We start from the raw sequence: 19,596 nt of genomic DNA on the forward strand, positions 1-19,596 counted from the left end.
CTGTACAGCCTCGTCATTTTAAAGGTGTGTAACCGATCCACATTTCTCTGAGAAGAATGCTCTCATCTCTCCACATATCTCAATCTGCCTCTCCAGATACCATGGCACTTCCCCTCAATTCAATCCCATCGAGGGCCTGGCGAGGTGTGATGATGTTCGAGATTTGATTTTCCATGTTGATGCTTTGGGGCAAATAAGATGGGTCAAAAATCCTCCAGCCCATTAAAACGTGCATCGTTTTTGTGTAAGTCTGCCAAGGATGGATGTGTGTTTATTACAAAATATCCAAACCTTGCCTCAGGACCAGGAATTGTAGGCCTTGCGACATATTAACATACAAACCATGGTACGGGTGTCAGAGGTTATGGAGAGAAGGCAGTGGAAAGGGGTTAAGAGGGAGAGGTCAGCCATGAAGGGTGGGCTGAAAGATGGCAGATGGAGTTTAATGCTGATAAGTGTGAGGTGCTGCATTTGGGTAGGACAAATCAAAATAGGACGTACAGGGTAAATGGTAGGGAATTGAGGAATGCAGTGGAACAGAGGGATCTGGGAATAACTGTGCATTGTTCCCTGAAGGTGGAATCTCATATGGATAGGGTGGTGAAGAAGGCGTTTGGTATGCTTGCCTTTATAAATCAGAGCATCGAGTATAGAAGTTGGGATGTAATGTTGAAATTGTACAGGGCATTGGTGAGGCCGAATCTGGAGTATGGTGTGCAGTTCTGGTCGCCAAATTATAGGAAGGATGTCGACAAAATGGAGAGGGTACAGAGGAGATTTACTAGAATGTTGCCTGGGTTTCAGCACTTAGGCTACAGAGAGAGGTTGAACAGGTTGGGTCTTTATTCTTTGGAGCGTAGAAGGTTGAGGGGGGACTTGATAGAGGTTTTTAAAATTTTGAGAGGGACGGACAGAGTTGACGTGGGTAGGCTTTTCTCTTTGAGAGTGGGGAAGATTCCAACAAGGGGACATAGCTTCAGAATTGAGGGACAAAGGTTTAGGGGTAACATGAGGGGGAACTTCTTTACTCAGAGGGTTGTGGCTGTATGGAATGGACTTCCGGTGGAAGTGGTGGAGGCTGGCTCGATTTTATTATTTAAGAGTAAATTGGATAGGTATATGGATAGGAGGGGATTGGAGGGTTATGGTCTGAGAGCAGGTAGATGAGACTAGGTCAGGGAGAATGGTCGGCGTGGACTGGTAGGGCCGGACAGGCCTGTTTCCATGCTGTAGTTGTTATATATGTTATATGATTGAATGGCAGAATAGACTTGATGGGCCGAATGGCCTATTTCTGCTCCTATCACGTCTGACCTGTGAAAAAATGCTGGAGTAACTCAGCGGGACAGGCAGCATCTGTGGATAGGAGGAATGGGTGACATTTCGGGTCGAGATCCTTCTTCAGAAGAAGGATCTCGACCCGAAATGTCACCCATTCCTCCTATCCAGAGATGCTGCCTGTCCCGTTGAGTTACTCCAGCTTTCTGTGTCCATGTGGTGTTAAGGGGGCTGGGAGCAGATTGGGATAAACATTAGACCCCCCCACCGACAAACAAGATCTCCCACATATGGAAAAGCCCTCCACACACACACACACACACACACACACACACACACACACATACAGTTCTTCCAATACATTTGATCTCTCTAACTTCAAGTAACCCTTGCATCCCCTCTCTCTCTCTGTAGTCCCTCCCCAACCTAGTCACGGCAGATGCCACAGTTGATGTCACGCCGGCAGTTATAAATAAAAAGGTTTAAAGAGGGTAGAGTTTTGTTGTCTGTATCACTCGTTTGCACCTAGCCCACAGCCAATTGGTTAATTGGCTGGGTAAATGTAAAAATTGTCCCTAGTGGGTGTAGGATAGTGTTAATGTACGGGGATCACTGGGCGGCACGGACTTGGTGGGCCGAAAAGGCCTGTTTCCGGCTGTATATATATGATATGATATGATATGATACTTGATCATCGTTACTTTTTTGCATAATCTTTCACTCATTTGTTCTACATCTTTCTACAACACCATCTATATCTCTCGTTTCCCTTCCCCCTGACTCTCGACCCGAAACGTCACCCATTCCTTTTCTCCAGGGGTGCTGTCTGACCCGCTGAGTTACCCCAGCTTTTTGTGTCTATCTTCAGTTTAAAACCAGCACTTGCAGGTCCTTCCGGCACATTCCATCAGACGGATGGAATTTCTCCGAGACCTTTAGGGCAGTTACGGTGGCGCAGCGGTAGAGTTGCCGCCTTACAGCGAATGCAGCGCCGAAGACCCGGGTTCCATCCCGACTACGGGCGCTGCCTGTACGGAGTTTGTACGTTCTCCCCGTGACCTGCGTGGGTTTCCTCCGAGATCTTCGGTTTCCTCCCACACTCCAAAGACGTGCAGGTTTGTAGGTTAATTGGCTGGGTAAATGTAAAAATTGTCCCTAGTGTGTGTGGGATAGTGTTAATGTGCGGGGATCGCTGGTCGGCGCGGACCCGGTGGGCCGAAGGGCCTGTTTCCGCGCTGTATCTCTAAACTAAACTAAGATGCATTAACTGATGCAACATTCTCTGCTCCCCCAGACTCAAACACCCCTCTCACCCTGGCCACAAACTCTTCGAAGCACTTCCCTCTGGAAGGCGACTCTGAACTGTCAAAGCAGCCACAGCCAGACATAAAAACAGCTTTTTTTTTAAACTACTTTTGAGTAGTAAAACCAAAAATCTGCAATCTCTTTTTGCTCTGGTTTATTTCACTCACACGTTTAAACTGTAATGTTTTTATGTTTTTTGCTTTATTCGTAATTGTTTACTGTACGTCCGTGTTGTTACTTGCGAGCGGAGCACCAAGGCACGTTCCTTGTATGCGTACATACTCGGCCAATAAATGTATTCATTCATTCATTCAACATGTGTACATGCTCCATCACTGTAATCCAACACAATGGGAACCTCGCCACAGGGCCATGTTTACCTGCTTTCCATCCAGCTCCAAGACTTTCAAAGCCGTGCGACTGTCCTGAAACGTCACCAGCATCTGTCCACGATCAAACCTGGTGCAAATATCATGGCACGATTAAAAAACCTCCCCGTCTTGTGCAACGACAAAGTCAGAACAGAGGCTCACGTTAATGTAATGCAGCAATTCATTTCAACTACTTTGAGCGAGGTTTAGGCTAAGCCTGACACAAAGTGCGGCACGGTAGCGCAGCGGTAGAGTTGCTGCTTTACAGCGAATGCAGCGCCGGAGACTCAGGTTCGATCCTGACTACTGGTGCTGCACTGTAAAGAGTTTGTACGTCCTCCCCGTGACCTGCGTGGGTTTTCTCCGAGATCTTCGGTTTCCTCCCACACTCCAAAGACGTACAGGTATGTAGGTTAATTGGCTGGGTAAATGTAAAAATTGTCCCTAGTGGGTGTAGGATAGTGTTAATGTACGGGGATCACTGGGCGGCACGGACTTGGAGGGCCGAAAAGGCCTGTTTCCGGCTGTATAGATATGATATGATAAGCCATAACCTGTAGCAGCAATAGGTGGCAGCGCAGTGGCACAGCGTTAGAGCTATTGCCTTACAGTGCCAGAGACTCGGGTTCGATCCTGACCACGGGTGTTTGTCTGTACGTTCTCCCCGTGACCTGCGTGGGTTTTCTCCGAGATCTTTGGATTTCCTCCCACACTCCAAAAATGTACAGTTCTGTAGGTTAATTGACTTGGTGTAGGATAGTGGGTGTAGGATAGTGTTAATGTGCGGGGATCGCTGGGCAGCGCGGACCCGGTGGGCCGAAGGGCCTGTTTCTGCACTGTATCTCTAAATCTAAATCTAAACCACGGGTGCTTGTTTGTACGTTCTCCCCTTGACCTGCGTGGGTTTTCTCCGAGATATTCGGTTTCCTCCCCCACTCCAAAAATGTACAGTTCTGTAGGTTAATTGACGGTGCAAATGTAAAATTGTCCCGTGTGTGTGTGTGTAATATTTGGGGATCGCTGGTCGGTGCGGACTCAGTGAGCCAATGGGCCTGTTTCCGCGCTGTATCTCTAAACTAGCTCCATGGGAATTTAGTAACAATAGGCAATAGGTGCAGGAGGAGGCCATTCGGCCCTTCGAGCCAGCACCACCATTCAATGTGATCATGGCAGATCATTCTCAATCAGTACCCCGTTCCTGCCTTCTCCCCATACCCCCTGACTCCGCTATCCTTAAGAGCTCTATCTAGCTCTCTCTTGAATGCATTCAGAGACTTGGCCTCCACTGCCTTCTGAGGCAGTGAATTCCACAGATTTACAACTCTCTGACTGAAAAGGTTTTTCCTCATCTCCGTTCTAAATGGCCTACCCCTTATTCTTAAACTGTAGCCCCTGGTTCTGGACTCCCCCTACATTGGGAACATGTTTCCTGCCTCTAACGTGTCCAACCCCTTAATAATCTTATATGTTTCGATAAGATCCCCCCTCATCCTTCTAAATTCCAGTGTATACAAGCCTAGTCGCTCCAGTCTTTCAATATACGACAGTCCCGCCATTCCGGGAATTAACTTTGCAAACCTACGCTGCACGCCCTAATAGCAAGAATTGAAGAATAGCCCTCAGTAACAAGGCATTACAATGCAGTATTCCCAAAATGAAGTGGATGATTCAACATTTCAGACATTGTTTACATTTCAGTGAGACCGACATCATTTTCCATTGGCAATAACTTCATAATCAATGATTTTCAGTTTTGCCCCAGTAGCTCGATTTCGATGGGTGGCAGTGGAAGAATGAGGTGATAAAGACGTACAGGTATGTAGGTTAATTGGCTGGGTAAATGTAAAAATTGTCCCTAGTGGGTGTAGGATAGTGTTAATGTACGGGGATCACTGGGCGGCACGGACTTGGTGGGCCGAAAAGGCCTGTTTCCGGCTGTATATATATATGATATGATATGATAAATATTATTTTCGTGCACAGTTATGACTGATGTCGAACACTTACCTGACCAGTAAAATAATGCCATGATTCTGAAAGCAATAAATGATTTCACTGCTGAGGTCATCTGGAAATTCTTCCCTTGGTTCGCTGGTTGGTGCCTTTACATATACCACCACAGTTGCATCTGACGGGCCCTGTGAAGATGTAATTTCTTGGAATATTTGTTCACGTGCAAGAATATCCACCTCCTGAATTTTCACCTCAAAGACACCTAACACAGGCCTATGTTTGAAACGTGAAGAGAGTTTTAAAAATGTGCAAAAAGAAACAATATTAAAGGCAACATGGATAAATCAACATGGCAATACACCACCAAAAATCTGCCTCGTTTACAACTATTATAGACAATAGACAATAGACAATAGGTGCAGGAGGAGGCCATTCGGCCCTTCGAGCCAGCACCGCCATTCGCCGTGATCATGGCTGATCATTCTCAATCGGTACCCCGTTCCTGCCTTCTCCCCATACCCCCTGACTCCGCTATCCTTAAGAGCTCTATCTACCTCTCTCTTGAATGCATTCAGAGAATTGGCCTCCACTGCCTTCTGAGGCAGAGAATTCCACACATTCACAACTCTCTGACCGAAAAAGTTTTTCCTCATCTCAGTTCTAAATGGCCTACCCCTTATTCTTAAACTGTGGCCCCTTGTTCTGGACTCCCCCCAACATTGGGAACATGTTTCCTGCCTCTAACGGGTCCAACCGCTTAATAATCTTATACGTTTCGACAAGATCTCCTCTCATCCTTCTAAATTCCAGAGTATACAAGCCTAGTCGCTCCAATCTTTCAACATATGACAGTCCCGCCATTCCGGGAATTCACCTAGTAAACCTACGCTGCACGCCCTCAATAGCAAGAATGTCCTTCCTCAAGTTTGGAGACCAAAACTGCACACAGTACTCCAGGTGTGGTCTCACTAGGGCCCTGTACAACTGCAGATGGACCGCTTTGCTCCTATACTGTGAAATAAACCAGTTTCATTTTACAACCTAAAAATGAGTTGGGTTAGCACATGATGAGCGTTTGCCAGCACTGGGCCTTTATTCGCTGGAGTTTAGAAGGTTGAGGGGGGAACCTCATTGAAACTTTCAGAATGATGAAAGGCATAGATGGAGTGGATGTGGAGAGGATGTTTCCACTGGTGGGAAAGTCTAGGACCTGAGGTCAGCCTCAGAATTAAAGGGTGCTCTTTTAGACAGGAGGTGAGGAGGAACTACTTTAGTCAGAGGTAGTATAAGACAATAACTGCAGATGCTGGTACAAATCAAAAGTAACTCAGCAGGTCAGGCAGCATCTCAGGAGAGAAGGAATGGGTGATGTTTCAGTCTGAAGAAGGGTCTCGACCCGAAACGTCACCCATTCCTTCTCTCCTGAGATGCTGCCTGACCTGCTGAGTTACTCCAGCATTTTGTGAATCAATACTTTAGTCAGAGGGTGGTTAATCTGTGGAACTCATTGCCACAGAAGGTTGTGGAGGCCAAGCCAGTGGATATTTTTAAGGCAGAGAGAGACAAATTCTTGATTAAAACGGGTGTCAAGGGTTATGGGGAGAAGGCAGGAAAATGGAATTAGGAGGCAGAGATCAGGCATGATTGAATGGCAGAGTAGACTCGATGGGCTGAATGGGCTATTTTTACTCCTATACCTTGTGAACATATGTTTGCATGTTAAATTCCCCCCCTGCTCCTCAATAGAATTGTATCTTAATCCCCAAGCTGGCACAAGGTGGGACTCAATGCCACTGTTTGTATTAGTCTCTACATTGACTGGCCAAATGTCTGAAATCATAAGGAAATTCACAGGTTAAATTGATCTGGTGGAAACACATCCATCCTCATCCATGCATCCAACAAGCTAGAGTAACTCAGCGGGTCAGAGAGCATCTCTGGATTGAAGGGATGTGTCGAGACCCGAAATGTCACAATATTCCTTCTCTCCAGAGATGCTGTCTGACCCGCTGGGTTACTCTAGCTTGTTGAATGCATGGATGAGGATGGATGTGTTTCTTTGTGCACATCTTCGGTTTAAACCAGCATCTGCAGTTCCTTCATAGATATATCCAACAGGGACAATTTACATTTATTAAGCAGTTTCCACATTTGGAGGCCCTGTACTCACTGGAATTTAAAAAACAAAGGTTTTGCTAGGTATTGCAGAATCTCTGAACCGTGTACAGAAACATGATTTAATGGACTTCATCAAGCAAAAATAAATATTTACTGCAACAGCCTTATTCCTAACACAGTGATCATGTCCCACACTTGCAGTGCCAGTATTGGAGGCTGTGACTTTAAAAGAGGATGGTAAAATGGGTGGGAGAATCAGGGGTGTCAGACAAGACAACAGCAAGTTGGGCGGCACAGTGGCGCAGCGGTAGAGTTGCCGCCTTACAGCGAATGCAGCGCCGGAGACCCGGGTTCCATCCCCACTACGGGTGCTGTCTGTACAGAGTTTGTACGTTCTCCCCGTGACCTGCGTGGGTTTTCTCCGAGATCTTCGGTTTCCTCCCGCACTCCAAAGACGTGCAGGTTTGTAGGTTAATTGGCTTGGTAAATGTAAAAATTGTCCCTAGTGGGTGTAGGATAGTGTTAGTGTGCGGGGATCGCTGGTCGGCGCGGACCCGGTGGGCCGAAGGGGCCTGTTTCCGCGCTGTATCTCTAAATTAAAGTTCATGCGTGCCAGCATGCTGTGCAGTTTGACTCCTATCTTTTCCCTTTGTGTTGAATGGCAAGTCACCTGACCACAGCCAGCCTGGCCGACTGGCCTTTCTGTTTAGTCAAGCCAGAGAACGAGCCATAAGGGTGGGAAGCAATGGGAGAAGTGGTGTCCGATCCCAAGAAATGTATCGAGTTATATGGAAAATTGCCTTGGTATATCCTAGCCACAAAAACAAGAAACAAGATGAAGCTAATATGGCTGATTGCGGCCCAATTGAGATCCGGTAGGCCTTGTTGGATTGAACGCAAACGTTCGACAAAATGGTTGCCGAGTCTATTCTTGGTCTCGCCCATGTAAAGGGGACCACATTGGAACACCAGTAGATCAGTCGCAATACCAGCAACGGCGGCACGGTGGCGCAGCGGTAGAGTTGCTGCCTTACAGCGAATGCAGCGCCGGAGACTCAGGCTCGATCCTGACTACGGGCGCCGTCTGTAAGGAGTTTGTACGTTCTCCCCGTGACCTGCATGGGTTTTCTCCGAGATCTTCGGTTTCCTCCCACACTCCAAAGACGTACAGGTAAGTAGGTTAATTGACTGGGCAAATGTAAAAATCGTTCCTAGTGGGTGCAGGATAGTGTTAATGTGCGGGGATCGCTGGGCGGCGCGGACTCGGTGGGCCGAAGGGCCTGTTTCCGCGCTGTATCTCTAAATCTAACTCTAAATCTAAAAAAATGATGGAAACCCTCAACAACAGCCCTTTAATCAGCACTTACCCACTGCTACCCTGCTCACTAATGCCCATTGCCCACTTTTCCAAGACATTGTCAAGCTCATCACAGACTTGGCACAAGTATGGATCAAAGAACTTGTGGTGGCACAGTGCCGTAGTGGTAGAGCTACTGCCTTACAGCGCCAGAGACCCGGGTTCCATCCTGACTACGGGTGCTGTCTTTACGGAGTCCGTCACCCGCGTGGATTTTCTCCGAGATCTTCGGTTTCCGCCCCTACTCCAAAGACGTACAGCTAGATAGAGCTCTTTAAGGATAGCGGAGTCAGGGGGTATGGGGAGAAGGCAGGAACGGGGTACTGATTGAGAATGATCAACCATGATCACATTGAATGGCGGTGCTGGCTCGAAGGGCCGAATGGCCTCCTCTTGCACCTATTGTTTGTAGGTTAACATAAATGTAAATTGTCTCTATTGTAGGATAGTTTTAGTGTGCGGGGATCGCTGGTCGAGGCGGACTCGGTGGGCCGATTGGCCTGTTTCCGCGCTGTATCTCTAAACTAAACTAAGCTGAATTCCAGAGATGACTTTCCTTGATATCAAGAAAGTATTTGAAACCGAAGATAGACTCAAATCGCTGGGCCAGAATTTTCCTCCAGCACCTTGTATCTATCTTCGGTGTAAACTGGCATCTGCAGTTCCATGCCACACAAGTATTTGACCAGCATCTGCAGTTATTTTCTTTCGCGGGAAAATTATAGAATCGGAGCCTCTATTCACCAACACTTGGACAACCTTCTGATTCAACTCAATAAATGGTTAAAATGAAATTCACTGCAATGACCCCCTACAGAAACAAGACACAATCTAGCCACCTACTGTTGACATTCAATGGCATGGCCATCATTGAGTGGCCTTTGACCAAAATCCTTGAGGGTTGGGTGGGCGTAAACTATTGGTCAGAAACTGCACCATCAGACTAAATCCTGTGGCTGTGGGAACAGATCAACATTGTATCCTGATGCCTTTCTGCCATTTTTATGATTTTAGATTTAGATTTTTTAGATTTAGAGATACAGCGCGGAAACAGGCCCTTCGGCCCACCGGGTCCGCGCCGACCAGCGATCCCCGCACATTAACATTATCCTACACCCTAGGGACAATTTTTACATTTTACCAAGCCAATTAACCTACAAACCTGCACGTCTTTGGAGTGTGGGGGGGAAACCCAAGATCTCGGAGAAAACCCACGCAGGTCACGGGGAGAACGTACAAACTCCGTACAGACGGCGCCCGTAGTCAGGATCGAACCTGAGTCTCCGGCGTTGCATTCGCTGTAAGGCAGCAACTCTACCGCTGCGCCACCGTGCCACCAATAGGCACAAAAGGAACTGCAGATGACTGAACTGAAGAGAACTGAACTGATTAAACTGAGGGGAGGCACAAAAACCTGCAGTAACAGCATCTCGGGCAGCATCTCTAGAGAAAAGGAACAGGTGGCATTTCGGGTCGAGACCCTTTCCAGACGGAGCTACATTTTGAGTCGAGGCCCTTCTTCAGACCGAGGACAGTGAGAGAATACTAACGTGCAAAAAGCCCACAGAGTGCTGGAGTAACTCGGGGTGGGGGGTCTGGCAGCATCTCTGGAAGACATGGGTTTCAAGGTTTCGGGTCAGGATCCTTCTTCTAGCCTCGCCAGTCTGAAGAAGGGTCCAGACCTGAAACGCAGCCCATCCATATCTTTCACAGATGCTGCCCGACCCACTGAGTTACTCTGTCACTGTGTGCTTTGTTACTGGTGTACAAGAGCAGTTAGAGGTCAAGGAGGAGATGGTATTGGGGCTCTTGGAGAGAATGACGGTTATTAAAAGAGGCACAAGAGGAAACTGACAGAACTCTGTTCCTTCTCTCCCAATTGACGTTGTCAAAACCTTTTGCACCTTATCAAAGGCCTGGAAATCCAGGTTAACACTGTTCACCGACTCTCCTTTGTCTATCCTCCTGTTTACTTTCTCAAAGAATTCCAACCCATTTGATCCCATTGACTGCCATATGCTTCAATCAATGAACAGATTTAATAGTTTGGATGGAGGATTCGACTAAAATAAGCTGCAAATCAAAATATTAGACAGTCATAGTCATAAAGTGATACAGTGTGGAAACAGGCCCCTCAGCCCAACTTGCCCACACCACCCAACATGTCCCAGCTACCCTAGCCCCACTTGCCCGCGTTTGGTCCATATCCCTCCAAACTTGTCCTATCCATGTACCTGTCTGTTTCCTATAAGTAGGGATAGTCCCTGCCTCAACTACCACCTCTGGCAGCTTGTTCCATACACCCACCACCCTTTGTGTGAAAAGGTTACCCTTCAGATTCCTATTAAATCTTTTCCCCTTCACCTTGAACCTATGTCCTCTGGTCCTCGATTCCCCTACTCTGGGCAAGAGACTCTGTGCATCTACCCGATCTATTCATGATTTTGTACACCTCTATAAGATCGCCCCTCATCCTCCTACGCTCCATGGAAAGAGAGACCCAGCCTGCTCAACCTCTCCCTATAGCTCAGAGCCTCTAGTCCTGGCAACATCCTCGTACAAGACTAAAGCTTAATGTCAGACTGATAACATGAGCAGCAGGACTTTGTAACCACTATTGAAAGTTGTGGGAGTGCTGATTGTATCTCGTGGACCTGCAGCGCCACCTGAAGGCTGCATCAATAACATCACTTGATGTTTTTCACAATACAAATATAAATAGCAATTGCAATGAATACATTTGAACATAAAAAAGTATTATCATAATTAGAGACGATAGGCACAAAAAGCTGGAGTAACAGCAGGTCAGGCAGCATCTCTGGAGAGACAGAATAGGTGATGTTTCGGGTCGAGACCCTTCTTCAGTTTTTAGTTTCGAGACACAACGCGGAAACAGGCATTTCGGCCCGCCGAGTCCACACCGACCAGCGATCCCCGCACACCAACACTATTCTACACACACTAGGGACAATTTACATTTATACCAAGCCAATTAACCTACAGACCTGTGCGTCTTTGGAGTGTGGGAGGAAACCACCGAAGATCTCGGAGAAAACCCACGCAGGTCACGGGGAGAACGTACAAACTCCGTACAGACAGCGCCCGTAGTCGGGATGGAACCCGGGTCTCTGGCGCTGTAAGGCAGCAACTCTTCCACCGTGCTGTCCTACTGACATAATTATGTCAGAACAGAAATAGGAGTAGAATCAGGCCATTCGGCCCATCAAGTCTACTCTGCCATTCAATCATGGCTGATCTATCTCTCCTCCCTAACCCCATAACCTCTGACACCTGTACTAATCAAGAATCTATCTCTGCCTTAAAAATATCCACTGACGGCCTCCACAGCCTTCTGTAACAAAGAATTCCACAGATTCACCACCCTCTGCCTAAAGAAAATCCACCTTTAATTCTGAGGCTGTGACTGGTCCTAGACTCTCCCACTAGTGGAAACATCCTCTCCATATCCACTCTATCCAAGCCTTTGGTAAGTTTTGGTAAGTTTCAATGAGGTCTCCCCTTATCCTTCTAAACTCCAGCGAGTACAGGCTCTCTCCACATCCACTCTATCCAAGCCGTTCACTATTCTGTATGTTTCAATTTGACTTGGGAACCCCTTACTCTGAGACCGTGACTACTGGACCGTGACAAGCCAACAAGGGCGAATATCCCTATTGTCGAGTCTCCCAAGAAATGTGTATAGCAGGTTTCTGCAACTCACCTGTGATCGGATGCTGTCAGTTCGGCCCTCCCATAATGCAGCAGGTTACCTCCACTGCCTACACTCCCGAACTTTGTTTCTAATTCACGATCCAATCCTCTTAAACTTATATCTGAAATACAGTAAATACACAACATTCTAAATGGTCTTAATATTTAATCATTTACTTCATTCACTGTCATGTGAGGAAAGGTTGGAAAGACCGGGGCTTGTATTCACTGGAGTTTAGAAAGATGAGAGGGGATCTTATAGAGACGTACAAAATTATAAAAGGACTGGACAAGCTAGATGCAGGAAAAATGTTCCCAATGTTGGGTGAGTCCAGAACCAGGGGCCACACAGTCTAAGAATAAAGGGAAGGCCAATTGAGACTGAGGTGTGGAGAAACTTTTTCACCCAGAGTTGTGAATTTGTGGAATTCTCTGCCACAGAAGGCAGTGGAGGCCGATTCACCAGATGAATTTAAAAGAGAGTTAGATAGAGCTCTAGGGGCTAGTGGAATCAAGGGGTATGGGGAGAAGGCAGGCACGGGTTACTGATTGTGGATGATCAGCCATGATCGCAATGAATGGCGGTGATGACTCGAAGGGCCAAATGGCCTCCTCCTGCACCTATTTTCAATGTTTCTATGGGTGCCTTTGTTTATAACATACTTCATTTCACGAGGTGAAGATTGTCGGATCAATTTCCTACCTGTGAAGTTCTGGGTGAGGCGACATTCAGCAGGAGTGTAAGAATTACAAGTTGCCTGGGATTCTGAATATCAAGGGCATCAAGAACACAGAACGGCACAGCACAGGAACAGGCCCTTCATCCCATTATGTCCGTGCTATTGCGGGCGTGCAGCGTAGGTTTACTAGGTTAATTCCCGGAATGGCGGGACTGTCATATGTTGAAAGACTGGAGCGACTAGGCTTGTATACACTGGAACTGAGAAGGATGAGAGGAGATCTTATCGAAACGTATAAGATTATTAAGGGGTTGGACACGTTAGAGGCAGGAAATATGTTCCCAATGTTGGGGGAGTCCCAAACAAGGGGCCACAGTTTAAGACTAAGGGGTAGGCCATTTAGAACTGAGATGAGGAAAAACTTTTTCAGTCAGAGAGTTGTGAATCTGTGGAATTCTCTACCTCAGAAGGCAGTGGAGGCCAATTCTCTGAATGCATTCAAGAGAGAGCTAGATAGAGCTCTTAATGATAGCAGAGTTAGGGGGTATGGGGAGAAGGCAGGAACGGGGTACTGATTGAGAATGATCAGCCATGATCACATTGAATGGCGGTGCTGGCTTGAAGGGCCGAATGGCCTCCTCCTGCACCTATTGTCTATTGAACATGATGCCAAGATAAACTAATCGCCTTTGCCTAGACATGATCCGTATTCCTCCATTCCATGCATATATCCAGGTATTGATCCAAAAACCTCAAAAGCCCCCATCGTACCTGCCTCCATTACCACCCCTGGCAGTGCGCTCTAGGCACGCACCACTCTCTGTACAAAGAAAACTTGCCCTGCACATCTTCCTTAAACATTACACAGAATATCGTTCAATGGACAAGAGGTTAAAAGGCCTCTGGTAACTGAATGATTTATGTGTATGTGACAAATAAACTTGACTTAAATGGACACTCCCCCCCCTACATCAAAAATCTTCTAACCCCCCTCTCTAACTCCAGGTCCCTCAGGTCGGCCGACTTGGGGCTACTCACTATCCCGCGGTCTAGGCTTAAGCTCAGGGGTGACAGCGCTTTTGCGGTTGCAGCTCCTAGACTGTGGAACAGCATCCCTCTCCCCATCAGAACTGCCCCCTCCATCGACTCCTTTAAGTCCAGGCTCAAAACCTATTTCTACTCCCTCGCGTTTGAGGCTCATTGAGGAGGCGCTGTGAACTGTTTGCGTGCTACTGTATGTTTCATTTTTTTTCCATTGGAACCTAATCAGATGTACAGCACTTTGGTCAACGTGGGTTGTTTTTAAATGTGCTATACAAATAAAATTGACTTGACTTGACTTGACTTGACTTGACTTCAAGGCCGGACAAATTGATAAAACCAAAACAGAACACTAAAGGTGGCACGGCGGTAGAGTTGCTGCCTTACAGTGTTTGCAGCACCAGGGAGTCTTCTCTGTATTAACTGTATTAACTTTATTTATATGCTGTAACTGTAATCCTTTTTTGTGCACAATCCGCAGGCATTGCCACTTTCATTTCACTGCACATCGTGTATATGCATGTGACAAATAAACTTGACTTGACTTGACAGGGTTCGAATTTAGAAGGATGAGAGGAGATCTTATCGAAACGTATAAGATTATTAAGGGGTTGGACACGTTAGAGGCAGGAAACATGTTCCCAATGTTGGGGGAGTCCAGAACAAGTGGCCACAGTTTAAGAATAAGGGGTAGGCCATTTAGAACTGAGATGAGGAAAAACTTTTTCAGTCAGAGAGTTGTGAATCTGTGGAATTCTCTGCCTCAGAAGGCAGTGGAGGCCAATTCTCTGAATGCCTTCAAGAGAGAGCTGGATAGAGCTCTTAAGGATAGCGGAGTCAGGGGGTATGGGGAGAAGGCAGGAACGGGATACTGATTGAGAATGATCAGCCATGATCACATTGAATGGCGGTGCTGGCTCGAAGGGCCGAATGGCCTCCTCCTGCACCTATTGTCTATTGTCTATTGATCCCGACTACGGATGCTGTCTGTACAGAGTTTTCGTACGTTCTCCCCGTGTGTTTTCTCTGAGATCTTCGGTTTCCTCCCACACTCCAAAGACATGCAGAATTAGTAGGTTAATTGGCTTGGTGTGAGTGAAAACTGTCCCTAGTGAATGTGTCGGGCACTATTAAAGCCCGGGGAATACTGGTTGGTGCGGACTCCGTTCCCGAAGGGCCTGTTTCCGCGCTGTATCTCTAAAACTAAAACTACCTCAGTTTGGGGAAAAAAGACAGCACATAAAACATACCAATCTATCTTAAAGATGCACAAACGTGTTGAGGAGAGGCAGGAACTCGGACAGTGGAAATACTCAAGGTCATAGCTTTAATGTTCAATGGGGAAGGTTTAGAGGAGATAGCTGAGTTTAGTTTAGTTTAGTTTAGAGATACAGCACAGAAACATCAGGTCCGCGCCGACCAGCGATTCCCACACATTAACCCTTCTGAAGAAGGGTCTCGACCCGAAACGTCACCCATTCCTTCTCTCCTGAGATGCTGCCTGACCTGCTGAGTTACTCCAGCATTTTGTGAATAAATACCCGCACATTAACACTATCCTACACCCACTAGGGACAATTTTTACATTTATACCAAGCCAATTGACCTACAAACCTGTACGTCTTGGGAGTGTGGGAAGAAACCGAAGATCTCGGAGAAAACCCACGCAGGTCACGGGGAGAACGTACAAACTCCGTACAGACAACACCCGTAGTCTGGATGGAACCCCGGCGCTGCATTCGCTGTAAGGCAGCAGCTCTACCGCTGCGCCACCGTGACCGGTTAGAGGGTATTTGATATAAGGAGAGCTTGGACTCACCTGGATTATTTTACTGAACACTGGAAGTTTGAGTGGAGGCGTGATAGACGTATATCAAATTATGAGGAGCAGAGATAGGGTAAACAGTCAGAGCCTTTTCCCCCAGGATGCCCTTAAAGACTAGAGGGCACATCTTTAAGGTGAAATGGGCAAAGTTTAAAGAAGATATGCGTAGTACGTTTTTTTCAAACAAAGGGCAGTGGGAAGAGAGTACAGGAAAAGTTACGAAGGACACCCAAACTAATGGGTCGGAAAGTTCAAAAAGGGATAAGAGAGTAAGGTCAAGTGAAATAGGAACCGATGAGAGAGGGGAGGTGAATACCGAATTAAAAGTGTTATATATGAATGCGCGAAGTACAAGAAATAAAGTGGATGAGCTTGAGGCTCAGTTAGATATTGGCAAGTATGATGTTGTGGGAATTACAGAGACATGGCTACAAGAGGACCAGGGCTGGGAACTGAATATTCAGGGGTATACGTCCTATCGAAAAGATAGACAGGTGGGTAGAGGGGGTGGGGTGGCTCTGTTGGTAAGAAATGACATTCAGTCCCTTGCGAGGGGTGACAGAAAATCAGAAGATGTAGTCATTGTGGATAGAACTGCAAAATTGTACGGGTAAAATGACCCTAATGGGAGTTATCTACAGGCCGCCAAACTGTAGCCTGGATATTGGGTGCAAGTTGCATCAGGAGTTAAAATTAGCATGTAACAAAGGTAATGCTACAGTGGTTATGGGAGATTTCAACATGCAGGTAGTCTGGGGAAATCAGCTTGGTAATGGACCCCAAGAAAGGGAGTTTGTGGAGTGCCTCCGAGATGGATTCTTGGAGCAGCTTGTACTGGAGCCTACCAGGGAGAAGGCAATTCTGGATTTGGTGTTGTGTGATGAACCGGATTTAATAAGGGAACTCAAGGTAAAGGAACCATTAGGAGGTAGTGATCATAATATGATAAGTTTTAATCTGCAATTTGAGAGGGAGATGGTAAAATCGGGAGTGTCAGTATTGCAGTTGAGCAAGGAGGACGATGGAAGCATGAGAGAGGAGCTGGCCAGAGTTGACTGGAAAGGGACCCTAGCTGGGAAGACGGTGGAACAGCAATGGCAGGTATTCCTGGGAATAATTCAGAAGGTGCAGGATCAGTTCATTCCAAAGAGGAATTGTGGATGATCAGCCATGATCACATTGCATGGCGGTGGTGGGTCGAAGGGCCGAATGGCCTCCTCCTGCACCTATTGTCTATGTATGTATGGGTGCCTGGGGAAATGCACGGCCAGGGATGATGGTGGAATCAGATAAATGAGTGGCTTTGAAGAGGCTTTTAGATAGGTATATGGATATGCAGAATAGGTAAGGACATAGATTACATGCAGGTAGAAGGGACTAGTTTGTTCTGGCATCATGTTTATCATGGCTGAAGGGCGTCAAAAGGTCATAGGGCCATGTGATAGGAGCAGAATTAGGCCAATCGGCCCAAGAAGTCTACTCCGCCATTTAATCATGGCTGATCTATCTCTCCCTCCTAACCCCATTCTCCTGCCTTCTCCCCATCACTCCTGACACCCGTACCAATCGAGAATCTATCTATCTTTGCCTTAAAAAATATCAATTGATGGCCTCCACAGCCTTCTGTGGCAAAGAATTCCACAGATTCACCACACTCTGACTAAAGAAAATCCACCTCATCTCCTTCCTAAAAGAACGTCCTCTAATTCTGAGGCTGTGACCTCTAGTCCTAGACCCGCCCACTGGTGGAAACATCCTCTCCACATCCACTCCTTTGGTAAGTTTTGGTAAGTTTCAATGTGGTCGCCCCTTATCCTTCTAAACTCCAGCGAGTGCAGGCCCAGTGCCGACAAACACTCATCATAGGTTAACCCACTCATTCCTGGGATCATTCTCGTAAACCTCCTCTGGACCCTCTCCAGAGCCAGCACATCCTTCCTCAGATATGGGGCCCAAAATTGCTCACAATATTCCAAATGTGGCCCGACCAGTGCCTTGTAGAGCCTCAACATTACATCCCTGTTTGTGTATACAAGCCCTCTTGAAATAAATGCTAGCATTGAGTTTGCGTTCCTTACTACCGATTCGACTTGCAGATTAGATTTTTGGGAATCCTGCACCAGCACTCCCAAGTCCCTTTGCACCTCCGATTCTCTCCCCATTGAGAAAATAGTCTACGCCTTTATTCCTACCATCAAAACGCACGACTCCACACTTTGCTACACTATATTCCATCTGCCACTTCTCTGCCCACTCTCCCAACCTGTCCAAGCCCTTCTGCAGAGTCCCTGCTTTCTCTGCACTACCTGCCCCTCCACCTATTTTCATATCATCTGCAAACTTGGCCACAAAGCCTTCAATCCCCTCGTCCAAATCATTAATATACGACATGAAGAACAGCGGCCCCAGCACCGAGCCCTGCGGAACTCCGCTAGTCATTGGCAGCCAAGCAGAAACACCCCCTTTATTGCCACTTTCTGCCTTCTGCCATCCAGCCAACCTGCTGTCCATGCCAGTATCTGCCCCCTGATACCCTGGGTGTGTTCCGATGCTACACTGTTAAATGTTCTGCACAAGAGGGAAAGAATAACACTCTTTGCAAATGAACCTGATGATAGCATCACACCAGTTAAAGAAAGATGTGAAATGTAAATAGCATGTAGATCCATGTTTGGTTGAACACCTTTTTCACCAATAATTAACACATCTATAAGTCAACACATTTTTCACAATACTTTGTTCCCGCATAGTTTGTCTCTGTATTCTAAAGGAGACAATCGCTCTCTGTCCTAGACATTTTGACTAGAGGTCGTTATTATTGGGTACTAGACCAAGTGGACCCGTTGCGCCCAAACCTCTCCTGCATTGGTGCAGCACCCTCTCCTTCCCCACTCCCCCTCCCCTCTCCCCCCCCCCTCCCCATCCCCTCTCCCCTCTTCCTCCCCTCTCATCCCCTCTCTCCTCCCTCCAACCCCCCCCTCCCCCTTCCCCTCTCCCAACTCCATCCCCCTCAACCCCCCTTTTCCCTTCCCATTCCCTCTCCCCTCCCTCCACCCCCTCAATCCCCCCTCCACCCCCCTCCCTCCCTTCACCCCCTCCCTCCCTCCACTCCATCCCACTCCCCCCCCCTTTTCCCCTCTCCTCCCCCCACCCCCACCCCTTCCCCTCCCCTCTCCCCCTCCCTCCAACCCCCCCTCCCCCTCCCCTTCCCCTCCCTTCTCCCCTCCCTCCACCCCATCCCCTCAACCCCCCTTTTCCCCTCTCCTCCCCCTCCCTCCCCTTACCCTTCTTTCTCCCCTCCCCCATTCCATGCCCCTCAACCCCCCTTTTCCCCTCTCCTCCCTCCTCCCTCCCCTCCCTCCCCTCCCTCCCCTCCTCCCTTCACCCCCCTCCCTCCCTCCACCCCCCTCCCCCCCTCCTTCCCTCCCAGGAGATAGATTTAAACTTTAAAATGTGAATAACGTAAAAAACATGACACCGATTTCAACGCAACTTCGTCCATTAGCACCAAAGGGACGACGGTGAGTAAGGTGGGCCTAAAATTGTCACGCTATCGTGTGCCGTTTTGGCTGTAGTTCAGGAACAAACAAACAAACAAACGAGAGTGTTAGTATATAGATTGATGCTCCCACTCTACTTCCAGAAGGTAAGGGTTTAGTTTAGTAACGTACGTACCTGGCACATCAAAGGCTGTTTTATTTTTCTTCCACCACAGCACCCTGTCGGTCCAGGCAGGTATTCGCCCTTTGTCACTGGTGTCATAGACATCTGTCCCCACGTCATATTTGTACGTTGGAGCAAAGTTGATGGTGCCTTCAGAAAAGTCTTTAAAAACCTAAGTGAAAGAACGATCTTTTATTTTAAGGAATATTTACAATTGTATTTTTTTTTGTTGGAGTTTTGCACTTCACATGCCCTTTATATCATTCACCCCCCCCCCCCCCCCACCCCGGTCCA

General features: G+C 47.4%; 1 protein-coding gene across 1 annotated transcript in view; it reads right to left on the bottom strand.

The window, feature by feature from the left end:
• Nucleotides 1-19,596, bottom strand: part of LOC144596886 (synaptojanin-2-like) — a 129,821-nt gene that overhangs the window by 15,579 nt on the left and 94,646 nt on the right. The window contains exons 16-19 of the mRNA XM_078405752.1: nt 19,315-19,474; nt 12,104-12,215; nt 4,962-5,180; nt 2,964-3,042 (exon numbers count right to left, since the gene is read on the bottom strand). Coding sequence (XP_078261878.1) covers nt 2,964-3,042; nt 4,962-5,180; nt 12,104-12,215; nt 19,315-19,474 — 570 coding nt within the window. The remainder of the gene's footprint in view (nt 1-2,963; nt 3,043-4,961; nt 5,181-12,103; nt 12,216-19,314; nt 19,475-19,596) is intronic.

The sequence above is a fragment of the Rhinoraja longicauda genome, chromosome 9 (genome assembly GCF_053455715.1).
Source record: "Rhinoraja longicauda isolate Sanriku21f chromosome 9, sRhiLon1.1, whole genome shotgun sequence".
Lineage (NCBI taxonomy): Eukaryota > Metazoa > Chordata > Chondrichthyes > Rajiformes > Arhynchobatidae > Rhinoraja > Rhinoraja longicauda.